The sequence below is a fragment of the Doryrhamphus excisus genome, linkage group LG5 (assembly GCF_037039965.1).
Source record: "Doryrhamphus excisus strain RoL-2023G ecotype Guam linkage group LG5, RoL_Dexc_Guam_v1.1, whole genome shotgun sequence".
In the NCBI taxonomy this organism is placed as follows: domain Eukaryota; kingdom Metazoa; phylum Chordata; class Actinopteri; order Syngnathiformes; family Syngnathidae; genus Doryrhamphus; species Doryrhamphus excisus.
The window spans coordinates 5,121,351-5,149,326 of NC_136361.1; the positions used below are offsets into that span (position 1 = coordinate 5,121,351).

At 39.8% G+C, this 27,976-nt stretch overlaps 1 protein-coding gene across 5 annotated transcripts; it reads left to right on the plus strand.

The window, feature by feature from the left end:
* Window positions 1–27: 27 nt before the first annotated feature.
* On the plus strand, window positions 28–27,790 carry pip4k2aa (phosphatidylinositol-5-phosphate 4-kinase, type II, alpha a). Of its 5 annotated transcripts, none has more exons than XM_058059380.2 (11): window positions 28–895; window positions 9,538–9,635; window positions 9,706–9,802; window positions 12,706–12,858; window positions 14,585–14,731; window positions 14,819–14,857; window positions 19,461–19,577; window positions 23,562–23,675; window positions 23,773–24,016; window positions 24,102–24,205; window positions 25,875–27,790. In XM_058059380.2, the coding sequence occupies exons 1-11, from the start codon at window positions 755–757 to the stop codon at window positions 25,953–25,955; spliced, it is 1,335 nt and encodes a 444-aa protein (XP_057915363.1). In that variant the 5' UTR covers window positions 28–754; the 3' UTR covers window positions 25,956–27,790. The 5 variants fall into 5 exon arrangements, with proteins under 5 accessions (XP_057915363.1, XP_057915365.1, XP_057915364.1 ...); XM_058059382.2 differs by having other exon boundaries at window positions 19,461–19,568; XM_058059381.2 differs by having other exon boundaries at window positions 19,464–19,577.
* Window positions 27,791–27,976: the final 186 nt, after the last annotated feature.

The window sequence follows — 27,976 nt, forward strand, 5'->3', positions numbered from 1 at the left end:
GATCCAGGCTTGAGCAGCGAATGAGGACGCAGACCCTGCAAAGCCAGCTGCCTGTCAACTCCCCTCTGTCGAGCTGTCACTTTGACAGCAGCGGCATAGCGGATGAAGCACGGAGAAGTGCCTTGCACGGATTGAGCTCCACCTGCCGACTTGACGTTAAAGGCACCCCCTTCATTGCGTCTTCAACGGGGCGGCGACATTAAAGGACAACAGCTTTCGGCATCCCTAACGGACGGAGCACGTAGGAGGGAAGGCACTTTAGCCACTTGCTAATCGCCGCTGCTAGTGCTAGTGCTAGCCAGCTAGCTTTCGGACTCGCTTGTTATCATAGCAGGCAGTCCCCGTCGGTGAAATTATCAGCGGCTAATGCTAGCATAATAAAAACGGGCTTTTATAGTTTTATTTCCATGTGACGTTAATTTAATATAAATCGCTTCTTAACTGGCATGCTAGGGCTATGCTAATGCCAGCTCAGTGAGGCTTGACGTCGCAGGGGCGAGCCGATAATGCGGACTGATGGACTGTTAGCTTCAGCATCACATCCTCCCCACGTTTAGTCCTCGTCTAGGTCGGGTCGGGCCTTATGCTTTTCGCCGCCGGGCTGCGGTGGACATTCGATGAAGACGGATTAGGACACTAGGCTAAATGAATAGCGCCGTTATCCACTGAGTCGTGAGGTGGTGCCCGGAGTGCGTTTTTTTTTTTTTGAAGACTAACACCCGCAGTATCAATAACCCGGTTTTTTGCAGCAAGCATGGCATCGGCGAGCAGCATTGCCGCATCCATTGCGAGCAAGACCAAGACCAAGAAGAAACACTTCGTCGCTCAGAAAGTCAAGCTCTTCCGCGCCAGCGATCCGCTTCTCAGCGTGGTTATGTGGGGAGTCAACCATTCTGTGAGTATCCATATTGATGTGCTTGATTATGATGATGACGATCATATGCGCTGCAGTTATTTATGCATGGTATTTGTATTTCACGGTTAGGATGAGGGGGAAGTGTGTGCAATGTGTGTGGGTGAGCTGCGAACTCCTGCGGTTTCCTGTTGTGCACATGTAGAGAATAAGCTGCAAGGACTCCCATGTCATGAGAGAGCACATCTTCCCTTCCTTGCAAGGCAGCTTATCTCTTGCTGCCCCTTGCAGCTTTAATGGTAATGGTAATGGTTTAATTTCATTTGAACGTGCATCAGATTACAATTGAACGCATAGCATAATCAGTTCACAGTTCCACATGTCCAAAAGGAGTAGGAAGAAGCAAAGCTTATTAAGTCCTACCCCACAATCTGGTACTTTTTTACATTTGTTCACTTCCTGCTTTCCTAATATAATTTAATTTAATTACCGAAGTACAAGGCGATATGACCATACAATGACATAATGGGTACCATAGTAACTGTCAATATAGTGATATGTATAGCACAGATGGATACTTTTACAATCAGTAACTGTTACATTTGTTCACTTCCTGCTTTCCTAATATAATTTAAGAATTTAAATTTTTTTTTACTTAATTTTATTCATTTTATTATTTTTTTTAATTACATTTTTATTTTTTTGTCACATACCGAAGTACGAGGTGATATGACCATATAATGACATAATGGTACCATAGTAACTGTCAATATAGTGATATGTATAGCACAGATGGATACTTTTACAATCAGTAACTGTTACATTTGTTCACTTCCTGCTTTCCTAATATAATTTAAGTTTTAAAAAAATACAAAAAAATTATTTTATTAACTTTATTTTGTATTATTTTTATATATTTTTAAATTTTTTTTGTCACGTACCGAAGTACGAGGTTATATGACCATACAATGACATAACGGGTACCATCGTAACCGTCAATATACAGTGATATGTATACCACAATGGATACTTTTACAATCAGTAACTGTTACATTTGTTCACTTCCTGCTTTCCTAATATAATTTATGTTTAAAAAAAATGCAAATTACCAAGTTATTATAGTAACTGTCAATATAGTGATATATGTAGCACATCATGACTGGTTCAAGCTTTCTGAGTCGCATCATAAGAAATGTTGAACATGATGATATTGACTTACGGGTTTGATTCAATGCATTGCATTGCATTGCATTTTTGATACACCTTGACATGGTCTTGTTTGCCTCCATATGGTTTGGTCTCTGTGCGGTTTGGCCTACATTTGGTCCGGTGTCTGAGCTCCAACTGGTGGAACCAACCAATGCAATATGATAAACTTCCACAGGTAGCATTGAATTGTTTTTCGAGTAAGATAATTGTGTCTTGGCTGCCTTGTTATTAAAATTCACTGATCTTTTTATTATTGACAGACAGGTAAATGTCAAACAAACTCCCTTAAAAGTCCAAAACTATTGAGAATATTGTCTTTATTATATTAGTTAGTGTATTGGTTGATGTCGGTATCGGTAATAAAGTGCTGGTCAAAGTCGCTATATCTAAATATCGGGAAGAAAGCCAATATTTTGTGCTCATAATGGTCCTAGGTGTGCCTCGTTCTGTCACAAAGTAGACGCAAGCAATGATTTAATTAAAGATATAACCTGTTTATAGTCTAAATGCCTTTTTAAAATCACCCAAAATCCACACCCTGTGTTTGTTTATGGTGTGTACAAGGATTGCAGTGGTTATATTTGTTCATGGTGTGTACATGGACTGTAGTTACTGTATTTGTTTATGGTGTGTCCATGGATTGTGGTCATTGTGTGCACGTGGGTTGTACGCGTTGTGCATGCATTGATTACCTCAAAGCACACACATCACTGCACGCTTGTGTGTACAATACAAATCAATGTCTTTAGGGATTAGGCCACCTGCAGCTCTTGTTTTTCTTAGCTGTTTTTGTTAAAAAGCAAACAAATGTCATGTCGGCTTCACAGGCTGTTTTGCTGGTTTGATAGTAGCACAGAAAGTCGTAAAGATGTCAGAATTCCACAAGTGACAGGAAGCTATGAAAGTACGAACAGGACACCAGACCGCAGAAGGCTGAGTAACATGCACACACATGCGCACGTGCACTGACATTTTTGCACAATGTAACCCCCACCCCCGCGTTATCCACTGAGACCTATCAATCAAACGCATCCACTTTGGCTCTTCCTGAAAACTAAGTTCTGGATTCACAGGCCACAGCAAGAAGCCACTCCCACAGAAACTCCCAAGTTAAAGAAAATAGTGTGGAAGTTGGCCTCTACTGTTAGACTAACACTAGTAATGGAAGCTAGCAAGCAAATATTATTGACATACTTATATAAACATTACATAGTAAAATATTTTGACTTTATTGCCAAAATTCCCAAATTTTTTTCCAACCTATATTTCCCCAAATTACAACTTTATGTTGTTTTTGTTTTGTATTTATATATATTGCTTTTCCTTTAATATTTAAACTTTATGCTGCTAACATGACATTGTTCAGCATAATATTATTGCAAGTTTATTCTAGTAAAATTGCAGCTTTTTTCTGTTAAGAATACAACTTTTTTCCTTTTAATATTTTGGCTTTTTTTTCTCGTAAAATTACAGCTATTTTTTCCATTTCTTCAGAGGTTTTTTTTTTCCATTTCAACTTTCTTCTTGCAAATTTTCGTCTCGTGATTATGACTTTATTCATATAATATTTTGACTTTATTCTTGTGATATTATAACTTTTTTGCAACATAATTTTCCCAAAATTACAACTATATTTGTTGTGATTTTCATAATATAACAACTTTTAAATAAAGGTCTTTGTTAAATATATAGATATTATGCTTTAACAGTGCTGTTAATTTTCCTCATTGGATCACATAACATTTTTCATTAGATTATAATTTTTTTCTTTCTATTCATATTTCTACTGCACATTTGTCCTTTTCCATTTTTGCTGCTTTTTTTATTTTAATTTTTTTTGTTAAATAATATTTTTAGAATATCCTGTGGGTCAATAAAAGATGAAGTGGATGGAATGGATGGAATGTAGCCTGTGGTGCCTTCAAGGACTGTCAAACAAAATTGGAAATCTCAACACTTGCTTACATGTATGTTGTGCATTTTACCTGTAATATTGTCGGTTTATCAATTAGTACCAATTTAGAGTGAATGATATGTGTTTTGTTTGGGGAAAAATTGCCAGTTTTTTTACTTTTTTTTTTTCCAACCAAAAAAACTTGTGGGTTGGTGGCTGGCCTTGTGTTGTGAGAGTGATTGGAAGAAAAGCTCTGGCTCATTTGAGTAAAAGCTGTTGCTTTATGTGTATAGTATTGATCATTTAAAAATGACTGACTACATAGTAGAAATACATTTAAATGCCTTTACAAGTTAGGTTGTGGTGTATTAGAATATTCTCAAGTCAGGTGGCGTCGACTACCTTTTTAAGTTGCGCTTCTTCTACATGTGCCACCACTCTATTTATAACCGTGTCCTCATTATGTCTGAATCCCGTGGTTACGAGTAGAAGGATGCTCAAGGGAAAAAAAAAAAAGACCTGTGACACCGGGGTGTTTCCTACAGGTTGTCAAAGTGGCAGCTTGTAGTCAAGGGTGGTGGACATACGGCAAGTCGTGGTTGCCAAATTGTGCCCACTTTGGGGAGGGGCGGGTCATTGTGAAAGTCAGTTTTGTGCCACAAAAGACAAATATTGCATAGTCTGCTACTGACGGAACAGCTCAATTAATGCTATCTAGTAACGCAAAGTACTTGCTGTTAATTCTGTCCTGCTTGTGTGAGCTGCGGGGCTGTTCTAACCTGTTAACATTAGTGCCTAAACTGCTTGGCGATGCACACTCACTGATTACGCAGGCTCTTGAGCCTCGGGGTGAAGTGCGTTCAAGAGGAAAAGCATTTGAAATTCCGAGAATTTGGAACGGGGGTTGGGGGGGAGAAAACCTAAATCAAAAGTACGTAACTGCACCTCAAACTGAGTCATTCTCTTTGATTCTTTCTTAGACATGGTAGCCATTAAAAACCTGGTAAACACAACACATGTCACTAAGTCCACAAAGTGATTTTAGACAAAGATCAAAGCCAAATATGCGTTAAAAGTTGTATTAAAATGCAAACAATCTTGTAAAATAGCCGCTGAAATAATATAGCATATTATCTTTTAATAAATATAGAAAAAATTCAGTCATCGCCATGTTAGCGCTGTTAGCTCTTCCATCTTCCCCATGACAACAGACGGTAAACATGGTTGAAACAGTCTTTATACAGCAACTTTATACCGTCTTTTTTGCTGTTCACTCCCATTATGCAGCCTCTCCTCCTCCGTATCGCCTCAAGGATCTACGATTGCTTCGCATAGTGAAGGGGGTGCTCAAAGCGGCAAGCTATGAACGTAACAAGACGAACATCCATTGCTGCACACTTCCTGAAGGGGTCGCTATGGCACTGAAAACAATAAGAAAGTAATAAATAAAGCACTATTAAACACAAAAAAAAACGCAGCAGTAACTAGCTTGCACTCGGACGGCGCAATCCAGTCTACTCTTATCAATATGAATATAAGCTTGTTTTTGATATCGTGCTTAAAATAAATTTTGATACTTTTAAAAATATCAATAGACCCGAGTTCAATCCCACCCTCTGTGTGGAGTTTGCATGTTCTTCCTGTGCATGCGTGGGTTTTCCGGCTTCCTCCCACATTCCAAAAACATGCTAGGTTAATTGGCGACTCCATATTGTCCATAGGTATGAATGTGAGTGTGAATGGTTGTTTGTCTATATGTGCCTGGTTATTGGCTGGCGACCAGTCCAGGGTGTACCCCGCCCGATGACAGCTGGGATAGGCTCCAGCACCCCCCCCCGACCCTCATGAGGATATGCAGTAGGAAATGAATGAATTAAAAATATCGATATATCCCCCGTCCCTACTTAATTATTAAATATACTAAAACAATACTTACTACTAATACTTACTACTAACTTACTAATTACTACAATACTACTAATACTTTAGAAAAAATAGGTTGGGGCAGTCATATTATTAAAGTCATAATATTACGTAAAGAAATTGTACAAAGATGCTTTAATGACAGGGTTTAAATATTTTGAACATAAACAATAAACAGAAAAAATGTGAAAAAAGACCGAAGTTGATGATATATGAAGTATGTATACAGTATTTTCTCCGGGTACTCCGGTTTCCTCCCACATTCCAAAAACATGCTAGGTTAATTGGTTTCTCCAAATTGTCCATAGGTATGAATGTGAGTGTGAATGGTTGTTTGTCTATATGTGCCCTGTGATTGGCTGGCGACCAGTCCTCGCCCAAAGACATATGGGATAGGCTCCAGCACCCCCCGCGACCCTCGTGAGGAAAAGCGGTAGAAAATGAATGAATGTATACAGTATATATTTACTGTACTTACATATGTATTTACAATATTTACTGTACATAATGCGTATGCTGCTTTAATAAAATATCAGTGGTCCTTCATTTTTCAGTATGTGGCCCTCGCTGGTAAATGTTTGCAGAATTGTCAAATTGTTTCCAGTTGCCAAAGCAGCCTCGAGACGCTGGGTTTATTGCAAATACGAAACAATCCTTTGCTTTTATGAAGAAAGTAAAGACGCTCATAAACTGTTTTCACCAACTGGTATTATTATACAATCACAATCGCACTGTGTCAACTCTCTTGTCTTCTGTCAACACCGCCCGCCGTCTTGTTGTCATCAGCCAGGCGCTACAGTCATCATTTTCGACAAAGTTCACAGATAACACTTGTGCCACGCTGCTGACAGAGCACGCTCGGCCTCGCTCGCTTCCTGTCCAGTGGAGCAATACGAGCACATACTTGCTTCACTCTGGACCGGAAAACCAGTTTGCATCACCATGGAGACAAACAGGACGTGGTGCTTTTGAAATGAGTCTCGCATCTACCGTAGTTATAGTAGTATTAAACAAGGAATAGAGAATATGACATGACTGACAGGTACCATGAAGTACGACTCCCTAGTCAGTAGAAACTTAAAGGAACAGTGAAACAGTAGCATAGATGCTACTTCCAACTGAAGCGCTTATTATTAGCCCATTTGGCCTAAATGGACATCCATTGTGTCGTTACAGTTGTGTGAGTAGTGAATCAGAGGAGGCATTGTGAGCTTTTTTTTTTTCTTTCGGTGACGTCACCACCATCATTTACCCAGAATGCATCTGGTGCATGACTTCAGTCCGTGCCTGTCACACTAATATGCAGAAATGGGCATATGGCATCCGCTTCATTAATAGAAGGGGTAAAGTAAAAATGCCTGCTGGCTGACGTGCATTGTCGGTATGCATCCACTAGATTTGTTTATTAGGCAGCGGGGGGGGATAAATAAACAAATTATATTCATTCATTTTCTACCGCTTTTCCTCACGATGGTCGCGGGGGTGCTGGCAGCCAATCACAGGGCACATATAGACAAACAACCATTCACACTCACATTCATACCTATGGACAATTTGGAGCCGCTAATTAACCTAGCATGTTTTTGGAATGTGGGAGGAAACCGGAGAAAACCTTGTAAACTCCACACAGAGATGGCCGAGGGTGGGATTGAACTCGGGTCTCCTAGCTGTGAGGTCTGCGTGCTAGTATACATTCATTCATTCATTCATTTTCTACTACTTATCCTCAGGAGGGTCGCAGGCGGTGCTGGAGCCTATCCCAGCTGTCTTGGGGCGAGAGGCCGGGTACACCCTGGACTGGTCACCAGCCAATCACAGGGCACATATAGACAAACAACCATTCACACTCACATTCATACCTATGGACAATTTGGAGTCGCTAATTAACCTAGCATGTTTTTGGAATGTGGGAAGAAAACCGGAGTACCCGGAGAAAACCCACGCATGCACGGGGAGAACATGCAAACTCCACACAGAGATGGCCGAGGGTGGAATTGAACCCTTGTCTCCTAGCTGTGAGGTCTGCACGCTAACCACTCATCCACCGTGCCACCCAATCAAATTATATCTTACTTTTAAATTGTTGGGATAACCTGGATCGGAAGCTGTTTTTGAGCCACGGAAAATAGTTACAAAAATACATACGCTGTACATTTTAGCTCAAAATGAAAAGTTAGTGCTTTTGAGGTGCTCTTCAGTCCACATTATCATTGAGGTTGTGGTGGAATTGAAGGTTTATTAATAGACTCGAGAGTCCTGCCAGCGCTCTTTCCTGAAGCCAACAACAAACGTGCAATCGCACACATACACACACATACACACACATCTTATTTATCCCAAGCTGTGTCTGAGTCATAATAAATGTCTGATCTACGTATTGCAAGCCGTGTGATGCAAGCTGGCTCCAAGTGGAAGCTCATGCAAAGGCACCTTATGTGCTTGAAGCCCTGCTGTTTATTCAGTATATGCAAGCAAGCACTATGGAATACATTTGGTTGGATGAGACTCAAATACAACAGAATGGTAATGGTAATGGTTTAATTTCATTTGAACGTGCATCAGATTACAATTGAATGCATCACATAATCAGTTCACAGTTCCACATGTCCAAAAGGAGTAGGAAGAAGCAAAGCTTATTAAATCCTAACCCTCCATCTGGTACTTTTACAATCAGTAACTGTTACATTTGTTTGCTTCGTACTTATTTTTTTTACTTAATTTTATAAATATTTATTTAATTTATATCAATTATGTTTAAGTCATTAATTGTTAATTAATTACTATTAATTAATTATTTTTTATTTATTAATAAATTTTTATTTATTTATTTATTTTAAATTCACAAGTTGCACATTTGAATGCAGCACAAACATCCGCATAAGAACAAAGTGCACAGTATGAAAAACCAAATAAGCCATTTGTTCACTTCCTGCTTTCCTAATATAGTTTTTTTTTTGTCATTAAAAAAATGTACTTTTTTATTTTATGTTTTTTTATTTATTTTAATGTTTTTATTTTATTTTTGTCACGTACCAAAGTACAAGGTGATACGACCATACAATGACATAATGGGTACCATAGTAATTATCAATATAGTGATGCATTATTGTGCATTATTTTAGCTGTTTGAAGATAAACTATATCAGCATGTTGAAGTAGTTGTGATTTTAGAAATAAGGAGTTAGTATGTTCTCTGTAGGCGGCATTATGAATTATCCTTACTGACCTTTTCTGCAGTACATTTAAGCGAGTGAAGATTGCTTTTATAGTTATTACCCCATATTTCCACACAATAAGTAAGATATAAAGTATTTTGCTTTGTTCAATATTGCAAAATGTTGTTTATAAAGATATTCCCTATCCAGTTTTTTGATATCAACATTAGGAGAGCTAAATAACCTCGCTTCCGTGAACATGTGGGTTTGACATCTGGAGTTCTGGCAACACGTCTAATCACCTTTACCCCCCCCCCCCTACAGCTGCCCTTCAAATCTGTATGTTACATCAGCACAAAGAGCTCATCTGTAAAGTGCTCATGTTGCCGCATATTGTGGCGGCGATGTGCTACGCCAGTATGGAGATGACTTTGTATATTAGCGCGATGGCGAATTCCGTTTCATGCACTGATGCGTCCCCTTTTTTTGCTTTTTCCTTGCAGATAAACGAATTGAGCCATGTTCAAATTCCCATCATGCTCATGCCTGATGACTTCAAGGCCTATTCGAAGATTAAAGTGGACAACCATCTATTCAATAAGTAAGATTTTTTTGTGCATATTGTATGCTGATTGCTGATTTTAATAATTTGTGTCTTTTTTTCTGTGCAGAGAAAACATGCCTAGCCATTTCAAATTCAAGGAGTACTGCCCCCTGGTGTTTCGAAACCTCAGGGAGAGGTTTGGTATCGATGATCAGGATTTCTTGGTAGGGTTAACTATTTATTTGTTCGGAAACTCTCTTTTTTTTTTTTTTTAAATGGGCTACTCTTTCCAAGAAAACCCCCTCTCCTCGTCTTCGCAGTGAGTTGGCAGAGCTTGGAGGTCATTGTGTCCCAGCTCGGTGCAGCTGTCCATCTTATATGTTTATATTAGGGTTTAGCGTTCTGCACTAAGTGGGCAGTCGTGGGTGTTAAGACGCACGGCTAGTGCAAAAACGAATGTCACGGCATTCCCAGCCTACTCAAGCACCGCTCATGTTCTGCTCCGTGCATTATTTTTAATGCATTGCGTTCACACTCAAAAACGTTTTTTGACGCAGGTTTGTAATCTTGGAAAAGAGAGACACACGTTCCAAGCAGCACCTTATTTTAGATCCTGCTCCGCAGCACATGTTGTGGCATGCGCACCTCAAAAGATGCTGAAGAATCGAGGAGGAGGGGAGGGGTAACCAAGGGCACAGGACATCAGGAATTCTTGGAGAATGAGGCATCGAGACAGGATGATGGGATCATGTTACTTTTCAGCTCCAAAGTCTGGACAGCAGCTGTTTGTGTCTGCGTATGGGTTTGGACAGGCACAATGTGTGGGGTCAGCACCCCACACATGGTCGTATGATGAATGACACGGACTTTGGCGTGTATGAAATGTTGGATTTAGCCACTCGGATTAACTTTAAATGTAAGTTTAAATAAACCATTTTTATTATATTTCTCGCCTCAGATAGACATAGACTTCCTTTATTGTCATTGCACAATAACACAGCAGTGAAATTGCCAACGAAATGTCGTTGCCTGGCTCCCGTATAATACCAGAGACAAAAGAAGATAAATAATAATAAATAATAATCATAATAATGTGGAAAATAAATAGATGACATCAAATATGAACAACAATGTACATCGTAAACAGTAAATTGCACAAATAATTTAAATAATTTTGAATAAATAATTATAACAATAATAAAATAATAATAATAATAAAATAATAATTATTTATATAGCACATTTTATAAACCAGTAAAAATAAAAAAGTTAAAAAAAATGCAATAAAGGTACAAATTGAATTTAATCCCAAACTAAAAAATCAAATAAGAAATAAAATAGTAAAATAGATATTAAAATATTAAAAACAAGAAGCAAAGCAATAAAAGTATAAAAAATAAAACCAATTAAAATAAAAAGAAAGAACTAAAAGACACAGGACCATATGAGTTAAAAGCTAGAGAATAAAAGTGGGTTTTAATCCAATCCAATCCACTTTATTTATATAGCACATTTTATAAACTAGTAAAAATAAAAAGTAAATTGCACAAATAATTTAAATAATTTTGAATAAATAATAATAAAAATAAATAATAATAATAAAATAATCCAATCCAATCCACTTTATTTATATAGCACATTTTATAAACTAGTAAAAATAAAAAGTAAATTGCACAAATAATTTAAATATTTTTTAATAAATAATAATAAAATAAATAATAATAAAATAATCCAATCCACTTTATTTATATAGCACATTTTATAAACTAGTAAAAATAAAAAGTAAAAATAAAATACAATAAATAAAGGTACAAATTGAATTTAATCCAAAACTAAAAAATCAAATAAGAAATAAAATAGTAAAATAGATATTAATAAAATATTAAAAACAAGAAGCAAAGCAATAAAAGTATAAAAAAAAATAAAATCTATTAAAATAAAAAGAACTAAAAGACACAGGACCATACAACTAAAAGCCAGAGAATAAAAGTGGGTTTTAAGCTTTCGATGTTGGGGGCCTTTTTTACTTGGGAGGGTTTTACTTGAGAGTTCCATAGCTTGGGGCCCAACCACAGAAAAGGCTCGGTCTCCCCTAGTCTTAATTCTCATCTTAGGCACCACAAGTTGGAGCTGGCCCTCGGACCTCAGTGACCGCGCTGACTGCCCATTCGACGCCTTAAAAACAATTTCAAAAGCTAAATACCCGTTTTGGGTAACTGATAACATGCAACCGCAATGACCCTTCCTTTTCTCGCTGCACCATCTGGTCCAAATACTGCTCCATATGGTCGCAAAATGTAAAGATAGTGAGTTAAGACGGCCACATTTTCAACCTGCTAAATCACTCTGATGTCTTCCTGTCTTTATCCTGTAATTTAGCTGTCTCTATGTAGTAGTATTTATGCTTAGAAGTAGAAAAAAAACATGTCAGGAACAATAGAAGTCTTACAAAATGCATTGACAGCATTATAGAACCTGAGCACACCGTTGGGCTATTAACCCTTACATGCATAAGTGGGTCAAAAATGACAATTTTTCATCATTTCATATTCCAAGTATTCCTCAAAAACATGTTTTTGCTATCATATCATTCACATTTTTAACTTACCTTTTTTAAATTTTAAGAATTTTTAGTTTTTGTGTTACAACCTCAACCTTCCATAAGTGGGTCAAAAATGACCCGGTCAGGTTGTTTTCTTGAAATATCTTCGTAATGAAAATTTTTCATCATTTCATATTCCGGGTATTCCTAAAAAAAACATGTTTTTAATATCATTCCGTTCACATTTGTAACTTACCTTTTATAAATTTTAAGAAATTTTTGTTTTTGTGTTACAACCCCAACCTTCCATAAGTGGGTCAAAAATGACCCGGTCAGGTTGTTTTCTTGAAATATCTTTGTAATGAAAATTTTTCATAGTTTCATATTCCGGGTATTCCTAAAAAAAAACATGTTTCTAATATCATGCCATTCACATTTTTAACTTACCTTTTATAAATTTTAAGACATTTTTGTTTTGGAAGGGTGTAGGGTCCAGTCACTCTCGCATCTAAGGGTTAATAGGACTTGAGCATAAACATACAGTATGTGACGATGATGATGATGTTTCCTTCGTTAATTTCTTAGAACTCCCTGACGCGTAGCGCTCCCTTGAACAGTGAGGCCCAGGGAAGAAGCGGGGCCCGTTTCCATACCTCCTACGACAAGCGTTACGTCATCAAGACCATCAGCAGTGAGGATGTGGCGGAAATGCACAACATTCTGAAGAAGTACCATCAGGTGACATTACCATCATAACGCAGTCACATTTCAGCATCCGCCTTATGATATCTTGGCGGTGACGCATAAAAAAATATGCAGCATTATCATTTCATGCAGCAGTAGACTCGCGTGCATGCGCCTTGGAACACGCACCATCCTGGGATGAAAGTGTGCGCTGACTTTAACGATCTAATGATCTAATTTCTGACTTTATTGTAGTGTCGAGGGGAGTTGGCGCCGGAATACCCAGCATGCCCTGCGGGCACTTTAGAAATAATAGTAATAAGTTCTATGTTTGTTTGCATTTTCCTTGTGTTGTTACGCTAGATGTTAGCTAGTTTCCTGTAAAGTCAATAGCGCCAACATCGCCGCAAGACCAACTTGACCAACGTCAAGGCGTAATAAGAGTCAGACTGTCCCATTACAATTGTGGTAAGCTAATTAATGTGGTAGCGCCAAATCTAGGCGAGGGGGCAACAAATTGTGTCAAATCTATATGTGGCAGTCCAGATTTATTTGTGGCGGGCCGCCACGAATGTATGCTAAACACTGGATTTACTGTCCTTTGAAAATAACTCAACCAATGAACCGCAGCTCCCCAGTGCTGGCAGCACTCATGCAGCCTCACTTGTATTACCAGCTATGTACACATTATAGACTATAGATAAACAGTAAATAGATATACTATCATAATGGTGATTGCTGAATTGTGAGGAGTGTGATATACTTAATGTTTACAATAATGCGATCATTTAATTCTGAGAGTAGGGCTGCACGGCGGAAGAGTGGTTAGCACGCAGGCCTCACAGCTAGGAGACCCGAGTTCAATTCCACCCTCGGCCAACTCTGTGTGGAGTTTTCTCCGGGTACTCCGGTTTCCTCCCACACAGTAGTAGACCTTAAAGGATTATTGAATAACTCAATGCAATAAAAACCTTTTGTTTTGGCAATCAAGATTTTCATTTTTATTTAAAAAATATATATATATTTCATACAGGGCGGTTGAGTGGTTAGCAGGCGTGATCTCACAGCTAGGAGACCCGGGTTCAATTCCACCCTCGGCCGTCACTGTGTGGAGTTTGCATGTTCTCCCCGTGCATGCGTGGGTTTTCTCCAGGTACTCCGGTTTCCTCCCACATAGTAGTAGACCTTAAGGGATTATTGGATAACTCAATAATGCAATAAAAACCTGTTGTTTTGGCAATCAAGATTATCATTTTTATTTTAAAAAATATATATTTCATACAGGTCGGTTGAGTGGTTAGCAGGCATGACCTCACAGCTAGGAGACCCGGGTTCAATTCCACCCTCGGCCATCTCTATGTGGAGTTTGCATGTTGTCTTGATCCATGCATGGATTTTCTCCGGGTACTCCGACACTCAGTTACTTTGTGTACTCCGGGTACTCCCGGTACCCCCAGTACTCCCGGTACTCCCACATTCCAAAAACATGCTAGGTTAATTGGCGACTCCAAATTGTCCACAGGTATGAATGTGAGTGTGAATGGTTGTTTGTCTATATGTGCCCTGTGATTGGCTGGCGACCAGTCCAGGGTGTACCCCGCCTCTCGCCCTGAAGACAGCTGGGATAGGCTCCAGCACCCCTGTGACCTTCATGAGGAAAAGCGGTAGAAAATGAATGAATGAATGAATTCTGAGAGTAGCTGCCATAGTCCTGACAATGATTTCTTATTATAGTTATGGATGTAGTAATTTCAAACTTTTTATTTCCACATTTCTGCAGTTCATCGTGGAGTGCCACGGCAACACGCTGCTGCCTCAGTTCCTGGGGATGTACCGGCTCACCGTGGACGGAGACGCGACTTACATGATTGTTACGCGCAACGTCTTCTCGCACCGCCTTTCCGTCTTCAAAAAATACGATCTTAAGGTAAGCGTAGAAAAAAAATACTTTACAGGAACAAAAAAAAACCAAAAACTAACATGATTCCTGTCATATCTTTTACTACTTGTACAGGGTTCAACTGTGGCACGAGAGGCCAGCGATAAGGAGAAGGTACAGTCATCTGTCCATAATCTGGTTTGGCTTTTACACACTTTAGTTTTAGTTAATTTAGTTTGAATAAATGACTAGTCAAAGATTAATTTACCCTACTAGATTCATCAGTTCGCCAATGATGCAATGGAGCGCAGAAATAAAGCTAATGTCGATTCAAATTGGCAGGGTAATGTTAGCAAACATGTGCAACGATTCATTTGGTTTTATTTACCTTAATTAAGCATTGATTTGACGACATTTTCACAATGTAGAGTAGAAATTGCAATTTAGTGCCCTCACAGCTTCAGTCCATCGCCCAAAACAAACTCCAAATTGAGGTCTGCGTTCCCTTCGGAGGACCGTGACAGTAATAAATATTCACTCCTTCATTTAGCACCTCCTCCATCGACCCATCACCATCCCCCTTGCACGCTATGTGTGTTTCTTTAGCTGGCTTCATTCCCTCTAACCTTGCTTCTGCTGCTCCACTACTTCGCCTGCTTGCCGTTGGTTGAGTGTGTGTATGTGCCACATTGGCGCTTTTTTGTGTATGCGTGGCTTTTCTGAGTGCTATTTATTTAATCGGATATTTGTGATAGTGCTGTTTTTGTCTTGAGTGATTTGTGCGTATGTGTCAGTCACAATGTGTTTGCTTGTGAGAGACTGGCTTTTGTCAGTTCTGGTGGCTTTGACCTTGTGAATGAAGGAAGTCGAGTACAGAATTCTTAAATATCTTGACTCTGGGGTGCAGTTTGTATAGCCCGTCCACTCAGCAATTCGGAAATTTGCTGACCTTGTTTCTGCGTGACCCCTTGCCTGTTTTGAGATTTGTTGGAACATGGCAATACCCTGCAGGAGTCTCGGTTTAAAAAAAAAAAAAAAAAGTCCTTTTTGGTCATACATGCTACTGTAGTTCTTGCTCATCTATGGTCAGTGCTGGAAACTGAATGAAGAATTGTGTTGACGATGGAATAATCAGATCGCGGTTTTTCCCAGTGCATCCCAAATACTCGCTTTGAAAATGAAATGAAAATGAAAATATGTCATGCTACCGGATCTACTCTACCACGACTTGAAGCCAATGAATCCTGGCATTTTCATCTTGGAATATTGCTTGTTCCATCAGGGAAAGAAGGAAAAAAAAACTTGATTTCTGTGAACCAAGACGTGAACAAGCGAAGCAAGTCCACATCAAAACAGTACCCCCACAAAGCATGTACGTTCCACACTAGACATGCTGGCTGCATCACTTAATCCCTGATGCATCCATCAACCTGGACTAGCGAGACCACATGACCTTTTTTTTTTCCATTGCCCCAGAGTCCACAATCTTTACGTTCCTTTTGATCTCACTGATAATTGGCTGCATCGCTCTCTCTTCTCTTCATGTGTGCATGTGGAAACGCTCTGACTTTTCACTCGCCGATTTCCTTACTTGGTGCAAGCCAGTAATTATAGCGACTTGCGGCATTAGTTAAAACATATGCCAGTTAAAACATATTAATCACCGCAGTAATTGTCCAACAGCCAGGATCCGGCGAGGCTTAAAAATATGAGAGCTATATTTTGTGACTCAAAGGGATTTGGACTTTTCCACTCGTGTTTATGGTGCACCATGCAGTGAGATGCAGTGAGGTATGACAGACTTCAGGGACTCCCGCAACTAAATTTAGCATCGTGTTGTCATTGGAGGAGACACAATTTTCGGGTTAAAGCGGGAGAAGAAGAAAAGAACACCTTTTTTTGTATACATTAATTGACACTTTATGAATCTGTACTGCAGCGTTCACATCCGACACTTCCATGCTATTTCAAATTATTAGTATGTGGAATCAAACTATGGAATGGATTGAGTAAGGAATTCAAACAATGCACAACGATGAGTGAATTCAAGAAACAATACAAGCAGTTGATGTTTGCTAAATACAAGGATGAAGAGTCTTCAACCAGTCATGATGTTCTATATATATATATCACTATATTGAGTGTTACTATGGTAACCATTATGTCATTGTATGGTCATATCACCTCGTACTTCGGTACATGACAAAAAAAAATTAAACAAAAAAATATATTAGGAAAGCAGGAAGTGAACAAATGTAACAGTTACTGATTGTAAAAGTACCAGATGGAGGGGTAGGATTTAATAAGCTTTGCTTCTTCCTACTCCTTTTGGACATGTGGAACTGTGAACTGATTATGTGATGCATTCAATTGTAATCTGATGCATGTTCAAATGAAATTAAACCATTGCCATTTTCATAGCAATTACAGACACCAGAGATGTCAAAATGATAATGACTTTGGACTCGACTTGACAATATCATCAACTTTGGCATCAATGACTTAGGACATGACTCGGACTTTAGTCCGATGACACTTAACAGTGCTTATGAAATTTCAAGCCAACGACTTGACTCAACCTGAATTGACTTGACTTGAGACTTGCATGTCTTTAGTGTTAAAAAAAATGTGTTTACAAAAACATAAATAGAAATATAATAGTATAATACACAAACTGTGGCGCTCTTGAATTACCCAAGAGATGCTCTTTATTTTTGGCAAGCAGTAGCAAACACGGAACTCACAATGAGGTTGTCAACACAACGGAAACGACAGGAAGTCATGACTCAACATAAGAGCCTGACTCAGGGTGTCATAAAAGAAATAACACTATAACCATCACGCAGGAACTTAACACCTACACAAACTTAACTACTATGTTAACTCGAAAAATGTACTTTGGATAACTCTAGCAAGACATGTTGGAGGGTAATACCTGTTCCCAGCATACCTTGCGGCTTTTGTAAACTGTTGCTAAAGTGCCTTTGAACATCTTTTGTGAGATTCAACAAATGCACAAACTGCAGTTATGCTAAAAATTTGATGTCTACAGAAAATGTGCTGCGGGTTTGAGACCCCTGTTCTAAAATACTATAACTAGTAATGCATGATAAGTATTGCGCCGATATGAGAAATTATGAAGTCATACTAATAAATCCGATAACATTAGCCACGTTTACATGATGAGTTTTTCTCTTTCCGAATGACTTTTCCGAAAGCAATGGTATACACGGAAAGGAATATTCCAATCACGCGTCTACATGCGCCACTATAATCAACCAGAATAGTCAAAGCGTAAACACCAACATCACTTGATACCGACTTCCTCGAGTTGTTGGAATAACTCCGTATTGCCAGTTTTTCCTTTGTCCAGTTTTGAAATTTAGTTTGAATCAAAAACAAACTTTCCGCAGCAGTCCAGTGCCAATTGCTCGCCTCCATTTTTTTTTTTTTTTTTTAAATCGAAGAACATCTGGAGCTGCGTGTTACGTCATATCTCAGCATTCGCTGAAAGAACGCACCCGGGAACAGGAAAAGATAAAGTTCAATCTTGCTAATATTTTATAATTAAGCTTGGCACATGTTTTATATAGATATGTTTTTTTATTTTTTTTTTTATAAAACTGGACTTGTGAATGGCGTATAGAAGGGTTTAGATTCTGTTCCACAGATGGCGCTAATGCACACCAAAGCTGCTTGCCAACCGCTAATAAACAACAGAAGAAGAAAAACACCACGCAGAAGAACACAGTCCGTTTGAGCGGGTACAAGATTCCTCAATCGGATTGGGAATCCGATTATATATTCATTCGGATTGGCATTTTTTTTTTTTTTTTTCGGAATGAGGTGAATACAAAGGTTACATTCTTTCCGATTGCGCAAATAACCTGAATGGAATTGGAATATTTAGGTCCATGTAAACGTGGCTATTGAACGTTATCGTGTAATAGCATCGTAGTATATGTACAAACAAGTAGTTTCCCAAAATACTGTGTTAACCGGCAATTATTTTTCATCCGTAGTCGTCATGTGGACACCTACACATACCGTGAGTGCCTAGCAAGCGAAAGACAAATAGTTGTGTTTGTTTCAGAAGTGTGTGTTTTTAATATGTCTCCAAGTACACAAACAAAGAAGCATGGCAGGGTTCTCCCCTGACTGCATGACATGTCTCCCTTTCATGCATGCATCTTATCTGCATGCAATACACTGTTTTTCTGCATCTTTTTTTTTTTTTTTATAGTTACACTGTTTCTAACATATTCCAGTGTGTCCATTCCGTTTGCACATTGTCGTTCTTTTCAACCCACATAAAACATGTCGTTTTTTTTCTTGACCTGTCCATGGTTTGGGGCAGACAGACTGTTTACAGTCCTCATTGGGCACCAGCACCGCCTGGTGCGCACACACACACGTGCTGGTGTGAGGACTGCATTAATGGTAGAAACCATAGAGGAGCATCTATAGTTGCTTCCTTGCTTTTTTTAGTTGCAGCTCCAAGGTACCTGGTAGAGGGGCTCCGCCAGCCTGTTTCCTGTCTTGGTCAGAAATTTTATTTAATTGATTTTTTTTTAATTCAAAACTGACTTCCAACTTGGATATTTTTTTTCGCGTTGATACCCTCTCCAACAATCCTCCGATTTCGAAAAGGGAAAAAAAAAAACAAACACTTGTGTTCTTTTACATTTTCAATACTTTGCCTTTACTTCCAACTTCCTTCCTCCCTTCCTTTCTTCTCTCCTTTCCTTTCCTCCTGCCCCCCCCCTCCCTTTTCTAGCAGCCACCCCCACCAGAGGATGTGCCCCCGCGGCCCAAATCTGGTAACGTTCAGCAAAGGCTGCAAACACTGCGGATCGCTACGCGCTTTTACTGCGCCATGAAACACGTAAGAGATGTAAGACAACCAGGGCTCATATACCAGGCATGATCTAAGTTTTTTTATTTTTTTATTTTTACGGCTCTTTCTTCCCCAGGATGCATTGTTATTTAAATAACATTACTTTTCTTAACATTCAAACGTGTTTTACTTAATTTGTCAGTCGGTTTATTCAAAATGGTGGAAAAAACAGCAGATTAAATTGCTGGAGTTTTCATGTAAACCGGTCAGAAATGGGAGAGTGTAATCATAGAAACGACACTATGATGGTGGGAATGTGCCTAAAAAAAAAAAAAAGCATGAAAGCGCTGATGAGATTTACTGGCACTGTGCCTCACTTGCTGGCAAACCGCTTCGTTTTGTAAGGGGGGTCGAATTGGCACCCAACAAAGTAGTTGCCTTAGGTAGTTAAAAGGCAATCCAAGTGATGACTCAGAATACACAGGGTTTTTCTTCTAAGTACAGCATGTGCTGATCATCTGACCGTAACGCAGCGTGACTATGTACGTCCTCTCCTACCTCCTCATTACGGACGACGGCGTCTCGTTTAGCGGCTTGCAGTTTCAGAGGAAAAAATAATAATAATTAAGCAGGAAATTTGCTGCTTATAACACAACAGGCAATTTGTTGATATAATATTATATATAATATTTATAAATACAGATCAGAACAGTTAACCACAATCAGTTTTGATGTAGTCATTATTAAAAAATAATTTAAAAAATTAAAATTAGGGCGGCATGGCGGTCGAGTGGTTAGCGCGCAGACCTCACAGCTAGGAGGACCAGGGTTCGATTCCACCCTCGGCCATCTCTGTGTGGAGTACTCCGGTTTCCTCCCACATTCCAAAAACATGCTAGGTTAATTGGCGACTCCAAATTGTCCATAGGTATGAATGTGAGTGTGAATGGTTGTTTGTCTATATGTGCCCTGTGATTGGCTATGCGACCAGTCCAGGGTGTACCCCGCCTCTCGCCCGAAGACAGCTGGGATAGGCTCCAGCACCCCCTGCGACCCTCGTGAGGATAAGTGGTAGAAAATGAATGAATGAATGAATGTATACTATATTGGGTAAAACGTGTAAAAGTGACTATAGGGGTGTTATTTCATGTCTAAAGAGCTCTAAATTATGCTAAAATTTGCGACCCTCGTGAGGAAAAGCAGTAGAAAATGAATGAATGAAATTTAAAAAATTAAAATTAGAGCGGCACGGCGGACGAGTGGTTCGCGCACAGAGGACCAGGGTTCGATTCCACCCTCGGCCATCTCTCTGTGGAGTTTACATGTTCTCCCCGTGCATGCGTGGGTTTTCTCCGGGTACTTTGGGTATTCCAAAAAACATGCTAGGTTAATTAGCGACTCCAAATTGTCCATAGGTATGAATGTGAGTGTGAATGGTTGTTTGTCTATATGTGCCCTGTGATTGGCTATGCGACCAGTCCAGGGTGTACCCCGCCTCTCGCCCGAAGACAGCTGGGATAGGCTCCAGCACCCCCGCGACCCTTGGGAGGAAATAAAGCGGTAGAAAATGAATGAATGAATGAAATTAAAATAAAAAAAATTGCGCAATATTATAACATCTTACATCTCATTGGTTTAAGTGTTGCAATGAAAACGGTGAACAATTTTGTGATCTGTGCGACTAGAATTGTTTTTTTATGCATATTTGAGGTCCATGTCTGTATATATGTGCTCAAATGTCCTCTTCAGATGTCAGATGTTTTATGTGTTCCATCTGTGTGTGTGTATATAGGTGTAGTCTATACTTGTGTGTGTATGTGCGTTTACATGCGTGTCCGTATGATGTCTGAGCTCCTTCTACCGCTACAAAGTCTTCATGCGTTGCTGCTCTCTCTTCTTCTTCTGCTGCCATAGAAACGCTGTAGTAGCCAAACTGCTGTTGTTACCACCCTCGTTTACCTCATTTCCTGCTCACTTTAGCCGAAATATTAGAGACCCATTCTCACTAAAACACCTCTTACCCCACCCTCTCCTGCCCCAGGGAGCTGGCAGGGTTGCAGCGGCTTGCTCCCAAATAGCAGTATTGCCATATTTAGACACTTAAATAGTGGGTAGCCCAGCTAGCAAAGACGTCTCTTGGCTGTCAGTTAAACATCCTAAACAGTGTATGGATCTACCAGATGTGTTTTAAAAAAAAAAAGTTATGTGAATAAATGAATACAGTAGATCCCCATTTTTGCAGTTTTGTGTGTGCATAATATATAATAATAATAATCACAAATATCTGATTTAAAGTTGTTGTATGTCACGGATGGGACGCTAACTTTCTAACATACTATATCAAGCCTGTTATATTTATATTACCAGCTAATGATAGCGGTTTGACAAAGTTTAGCTACTAATATTAGCCATTATTGAATACATTGCAAGCTGCACGGCGGTCGTGTGGTGAGCGCGCAGACCTCACAGCTAGGAGACCCGGGTTCAATTCCACCCTCGGCCATCTCTGTGTGGAGGTTGCATGTTCTGCGTGGGTTTTCTCCACATTCCAAAAACATGCTAGGTTAATTAGCGACTCCAAATTGTCCATAGGTATGAATGTGAGTCTGAATGGTTGTTTGTCTATATGTGCCCTGTGATTGGCTGGCCGCCTCTGGCCCGAGGGCAGCTGGGATAGGCTCCAGCAGCCCCCTCGAGCCTCGTGAGGATAAGCGGCAGAAAATTAATGAATTAATAAAGGGCCAGGTTGCACGGTGATCGAGTGATTAGCGTGCACAGCTAAGTTCAATTCCACCCTCGGCCCACTCTGTGTGGACTTTGCATGGGTTTCCTCCGGGTACTCCGGTTTCCTCCCACATTCCAAAAACATGCTAGGTTAATTAGCGACTCCAAATTGTCCATAGGTATGAATGTGAGTGTGAATGGTTGTTTGTCTATATGTGCCCTGTGATTGGCTGGCCACCACTCCATTCTCCACTCCATTCAAAATGATTGAATGAATGAATGAATTCATAGCAAGCTGCACAGTGGTCATGTGGTTAGCGTGCAGACCTCACAGCTAGGAGACCCGGGTTCAATTCCACCCTCGGCTATCTCTGTGTGGAGTTTGCATGTTCTCCCCGTGCATGCGTGGGTTTTCTCCGGGTACTCCGGTTTTCCTCCCACATTCCAAAAACATGCTAGGTTAATTAGCGACTCCAAATTGTCCATAGGTATGAATGTGAGTGTGAATGGTTGTTTGTCTATATGTGGCCCTGTGATTGGCTGGCGACCAGTCCAGGGTGTACCCCGCCTCTCGCCCCAAGACAGCTGGGATAGGCTTCCTCTCGACCCTTGTGAGGATAAGCGGTAGAAAATTAGTGAATAAATGAAAACATAGCCTATTATAATAATATTGGTAACTTGCACTAGCTGGCAATAGTATTTTAAATGGTAAATAATGACATTTTGAATATATATTCATAAGTTTCATGAGTTTAGAGTAACATTGCTGGGATCTACTGTATCATTGTTCACAAAGGAAAATGCGATTTTTCGAGAATACCGCATCAGATGGGTCTGTACATTCTTCTGCGCATGCTGCATGGACTGTGCTACACAAATCAATGAGGTCAGCCTTGGTTTGGATGGGACCGCCTGCGCTTCTGCTATACCTTGACAGACAGGCTGTCTATCACACAAACCACTGGTTAAGTGTTTCAACATGCAGGATCTTTGCCCAAATTCCTTCCTGACACCTTTTTAAAAAAGAGATACACATGTTGAAATACCCGTTTTGACAACCATGAAGTGACATTTATTTGTGATGTTTTAATACACTGGGGGAAAACACATCAAGAATACCGATGCTGATGTTGAAACTTCAAATAAGACGTTCAAATTCGATTATTTGAAAGATGGCTGGCTTGTGTCTCATAGCAGCAGCATTCTGCCATGTTTTTTTTTTTGCCCAGTTCTGCTGCATGCCACTGTGAATTGAAATCCCCATTTCTCATTGTTGTCACTGGTCCCCCCGCTAATCTGTCACGCTACAATGGCCAGGCGAAGGAGCTGCCGACCTATAAGGACAACGACTTCATCAACGACGGGCAGAAGATCTGCATTGACGACGAGAACAAGAAGATGTTTCTTGAGAAGCTTAGGAAAGACGTGGAGGTATGATATTTTATGAACTTTTTCAACCACTGATCAGATTAGATCCTTCATCTTCCAAGATGAACTTTTGTTTCTTTTTTTCTTCCACCATCATCAGTTCCTGGCGCAGTTAAAGCTCATGGACTACAGCCTGCTGGTCGGGATCCACGACGTCGAGCGAGCCGAGCAGGAAGAGGTGGAGAGTGAGGATAACGAAGCCGAGGAGGAGGGCGGCGAGAGCGACGGAGGAGCCATCGGGACCCCTCCAGACAGTCCCAGCAACACCCTGGACAGCACTAAGCCCCTGTCGCCGGGAGAGTTTGATCCCACCATTGACGTATACGCCATCAAAAGCAGCGACAGTGAGTGTCACAAATGCTTGCAGCGAGAGCGCCTCCTGGTGGTACGTGGTGGTGTTACTGATAAGAGCTGTGTTCTCTCCTGCAGCTGCTCCCAGGAAAGAAGTTTACTTCATGGCCATCATAGATATCCTGCAACATTACGATGCCAAGAAGAAGGCTGCTCATGCCGCAAAGACAGTCAAACATGGCGTAAGACATGCTTGTTTTTTTTTTATAATACTGTATGAATGATGAATGACTAAAAATATTGTTTGATTCCCTTTTATAACTGGCTGTGGAACCACACAAACTCGATCGCACGCAACAGTAATCCCTCATTTATCACAGTTAATTACTTCCAGACCCGACCGTGATAAATGAATTTCTTTATTTTTAAATACAATATTTTTGTAGTTAGACCACAGGAAAATCTGTTTGTAATCTCCAAAATATGATTTGTAATGTTATTAGAGCGGGCTTGAACCCCCGGACTCCTGGCCTTCCTGCGGTCTTGACTGCAACGCATGCTGTCTGATTAGCTGGAATACAAACATCGTCGTCGTATTGTTTTCCCAGCGAGGGCCGCATGCCGAAAAATGAAAGAATGCAACTTTTCCACTTTTATATTTTGCAACACATGCAAATATGCTAATAAGTTTGAAGAATATATGTTTGAAGTTTTAATTTTCTCAATAATTTGATTTTCTGCTTAAATAATCCATCCTTCCATTTTCTATACCGCTTATCCTCACGAGGGACTTAAATAACCTTCATACAATTTCTTTTTAGAATATTATGACTTAATTCCCATAATATTGTATTTATTCCCTAACCTAATTTTCTAAAAAAAATACTTTATTTTGTTTTACTTTTTTTCATACTACTACAACTTTAAAAAAATATTTTTTAAATGATTTAATATTTCAATATTTCAATGTTTCTGACATGGCTGCACTGCGGTCGAGTGGTTAGCATGCAGACCTCACAGCTATAGGAGACCACGGATCAATTCCACCCTCGGCCATCTCTGTGTGGAGTTTGCATGTTCTCCCCGTGCTAAAAAACATGCTAACAACATGCTAAACATGCTAGGTTAATTGGCGACTCCAAATTTGTCCATAGGTATGAATGTGAGTGTGAATGGTTGTTTGTCTATATGTGCCCTGTGATTGGCTGGCGAGCAGTCCAGGGTGTACCCCGCCTCTCGCGTGAAGACAGCTGGGATAGGCTCCAGCACCCACCGCGAAAATGTGCATCGAAAATGAATGAATGTTATTAGAGCCCTCTAGACATGAACCAACACCCCTATAGTCACATTTAAACTCATATTACCCAATATAGTAGACATAACAAGATGAATAAGACATATAAGGCATAAATAAGACATAATATTGTTTGAATGTGTTTATTTGTATTTTAGTTCATTTAGCCAATTTTATGCTAATGCTCATATTTTGGACTAGTATAATAGTCAACCCTGAAACGGTGATGATTTATGAATTAATACAATTTTTGAGAGGATTACTTTACAGAAATACAGGATTACAGACACTTTATAACATTCACCATAACGAAAAACATTGAAGCAAATGTGCTAACTGAATGCTAGCATTGCATGAGCTAGTTTTCAAACAAAATAGATAAGTAATGCATATTTTACTTAAACAGCTGATATGTATAATAAGCATAGAATACCTCATACATCAGGTGTCAAATAGCACTGCAGAGCATCGTCGCCATCTATAGGAGTATTAATGGACAACACCTTGCTGCATTCAATTCCACCCATCCAGCCTCTTTCTATGCCGCTTATCCTTGCATTAAATTCCCTTCCCGGTTGAGACCCACATGCTGACGCTTCTTCTCTCTCCCTCCTCAGGCCGGAGCCGAGATCTCCACAGTGAACCCAGAGCAGTACTCCAAGAGGTTTTACGACTTCATCAACACTATTTTGTCATAGCCCCCAGGGCGCACCATGAGGCGCTGAGCCTCGCAGGGAAGGGAGGGGGGATAGTGCAGTGGAGTTCTCAGGTGGAGAATTAATTGTGCAGCAACGTCTTTGTATAGGACTCTCCCTTTGCCCGTTTTCCCCCCACACCCGCGCCACAGTGTGGGCACCACGCTCTCGCAGCAGCTGAAAACATCGTTCGTTTACATTTTAACCTCTTTTTTGAGTTGTATTTGCGTTTCTTCTACGGACCTTGTGGAAAGCAAAACGTGTAATTTGTTGTCTTTTTTTTTTTTTTGTGGAAACGTGGCTTTTTATTTGTCGCTTCTCGCACATCATCGTGGTGTTTTTTTTTTACGTCCCGACTCAGCAATGATGGAGGTCAAAATCAGCGTGATGCCGCATTTTTAAGAAAGTCAGCAACAGTCTTCCAAATGGCGTCGGTGCAAGAACCGACATTGACGCTTCGTCTCTCGTTCTTCTTGCTGCTGACCGTGCAAACCCGCGCTGTGTTTTGTCCTCTTCGGAAAATGATTAAGTACGACTAAGGGAAGTATCTTTCAAGAATAAGTGGTGAAAAGTTTTTTTCCGCGGGAGTCATCTGCCAGCCCTGAACAGCACCTTAATAAGTAAAATATAACAAAAAAAATTGCACTTTTTATTTGTGGTTCCAGTCCTGTATACATCAGTTCTGTTACAGTTATATAACTCCATTACGTCGAGGAGCTGCAAGGGCTTACCTCCATGTGGAGACCAACCAGCAAAGTATTAAGATCCGGAACATCGAGGTTCCCTACCGTGAACAAAAGAACCACATTGCGTCCTCATTTAAGTTGCGTTTAATGCTCGCTTCCTGTGAGATGCTCACTTTTATGCAACAAACAAAACCGACACAATTCACTCCATCATAAATGCAGATATTTCTCTCAAATATTGATTATCTACTCCACTCCGTTGCGGTGCATTACGACGTGTTACCGCAGTAGTTTGTTTACAGAGCATCTTACGAGGAACCTTGTAATAATCAGGTTGTAACAGTTGCATGTGCTTACTTCCTGCGTCGGTGTGTTTCAACGTGGTAAAACCAGAGCTGCAGACCCACACGTTTGTGTTACAGTAACACTTAAAAAAGAAAAAAAGACGGGAGTTTTACTTTTTTTTGTATATTTTGCACACGAGGACAGGAACCAAATGTTACGAACAACAAGCCCCCCCTCCACTGTTATCCAATGCGGTCTTATCAAGGGAAATGCAATATATACGTGTGTGTGCGTGTGTGAAAAGTGGTTTGTGAGCGTGACGTTGTGTAACGTATAACCAACTAAAAACCAAGTAACGTAACGTAACGTTCTCCTTGAGCTATTTTAAACCCCTTAAAAGCTTCCATCACGATATGTTTGTGTAGATATCAGATTATATTCACATTTTTATATTTTTACATTGGATTTAAGTCATGAATAATAGTTGTATTTTAAAAGAATTGCAAAAATGGAGCCACCCTTTTTGGGATGAATGATGATGGTGCTGTTGGTCGATGAAGAATAATTATGCTTGAATTTCTACAATGTGCTTAAAACAAAAGTCAGAGAAAAAAAATGTGCATGTCACAGGACTAAGTTTCCTTATCTCTCTAGTCGGTGGTGTTGCCTGTTCAGGTTCTTTTTATGTGTGTGTGTGTGTGTGTGTGTGTGTGTGTGTGTGTCCATGTGTGAGCTGTTTAGCATCATATAATCCCCCCCCATCCATCCACATCATGCTTTAACTGTTTTCATTGTTACACTGTGCAAGATGTGTGCCTTTATACTCCGAAATTATTTAATTTTATATTTTGTAATCTTTTTTTTTTTTTAATAAATGTCAAATGTTATTTTGATAATAGGGTGTTTACTTTGCCCTTTACACCCCACCTCCCTCCTCTCTCTCTCTCTCTGTATGTATAGACTTGTTCATGTTTTTAAATGTTCAACCATTCGAATGATGGGTGTTAAAACCAACTAAAAGAAGCTGTGTCCCGTTTTTGAGATGGTGGTTAA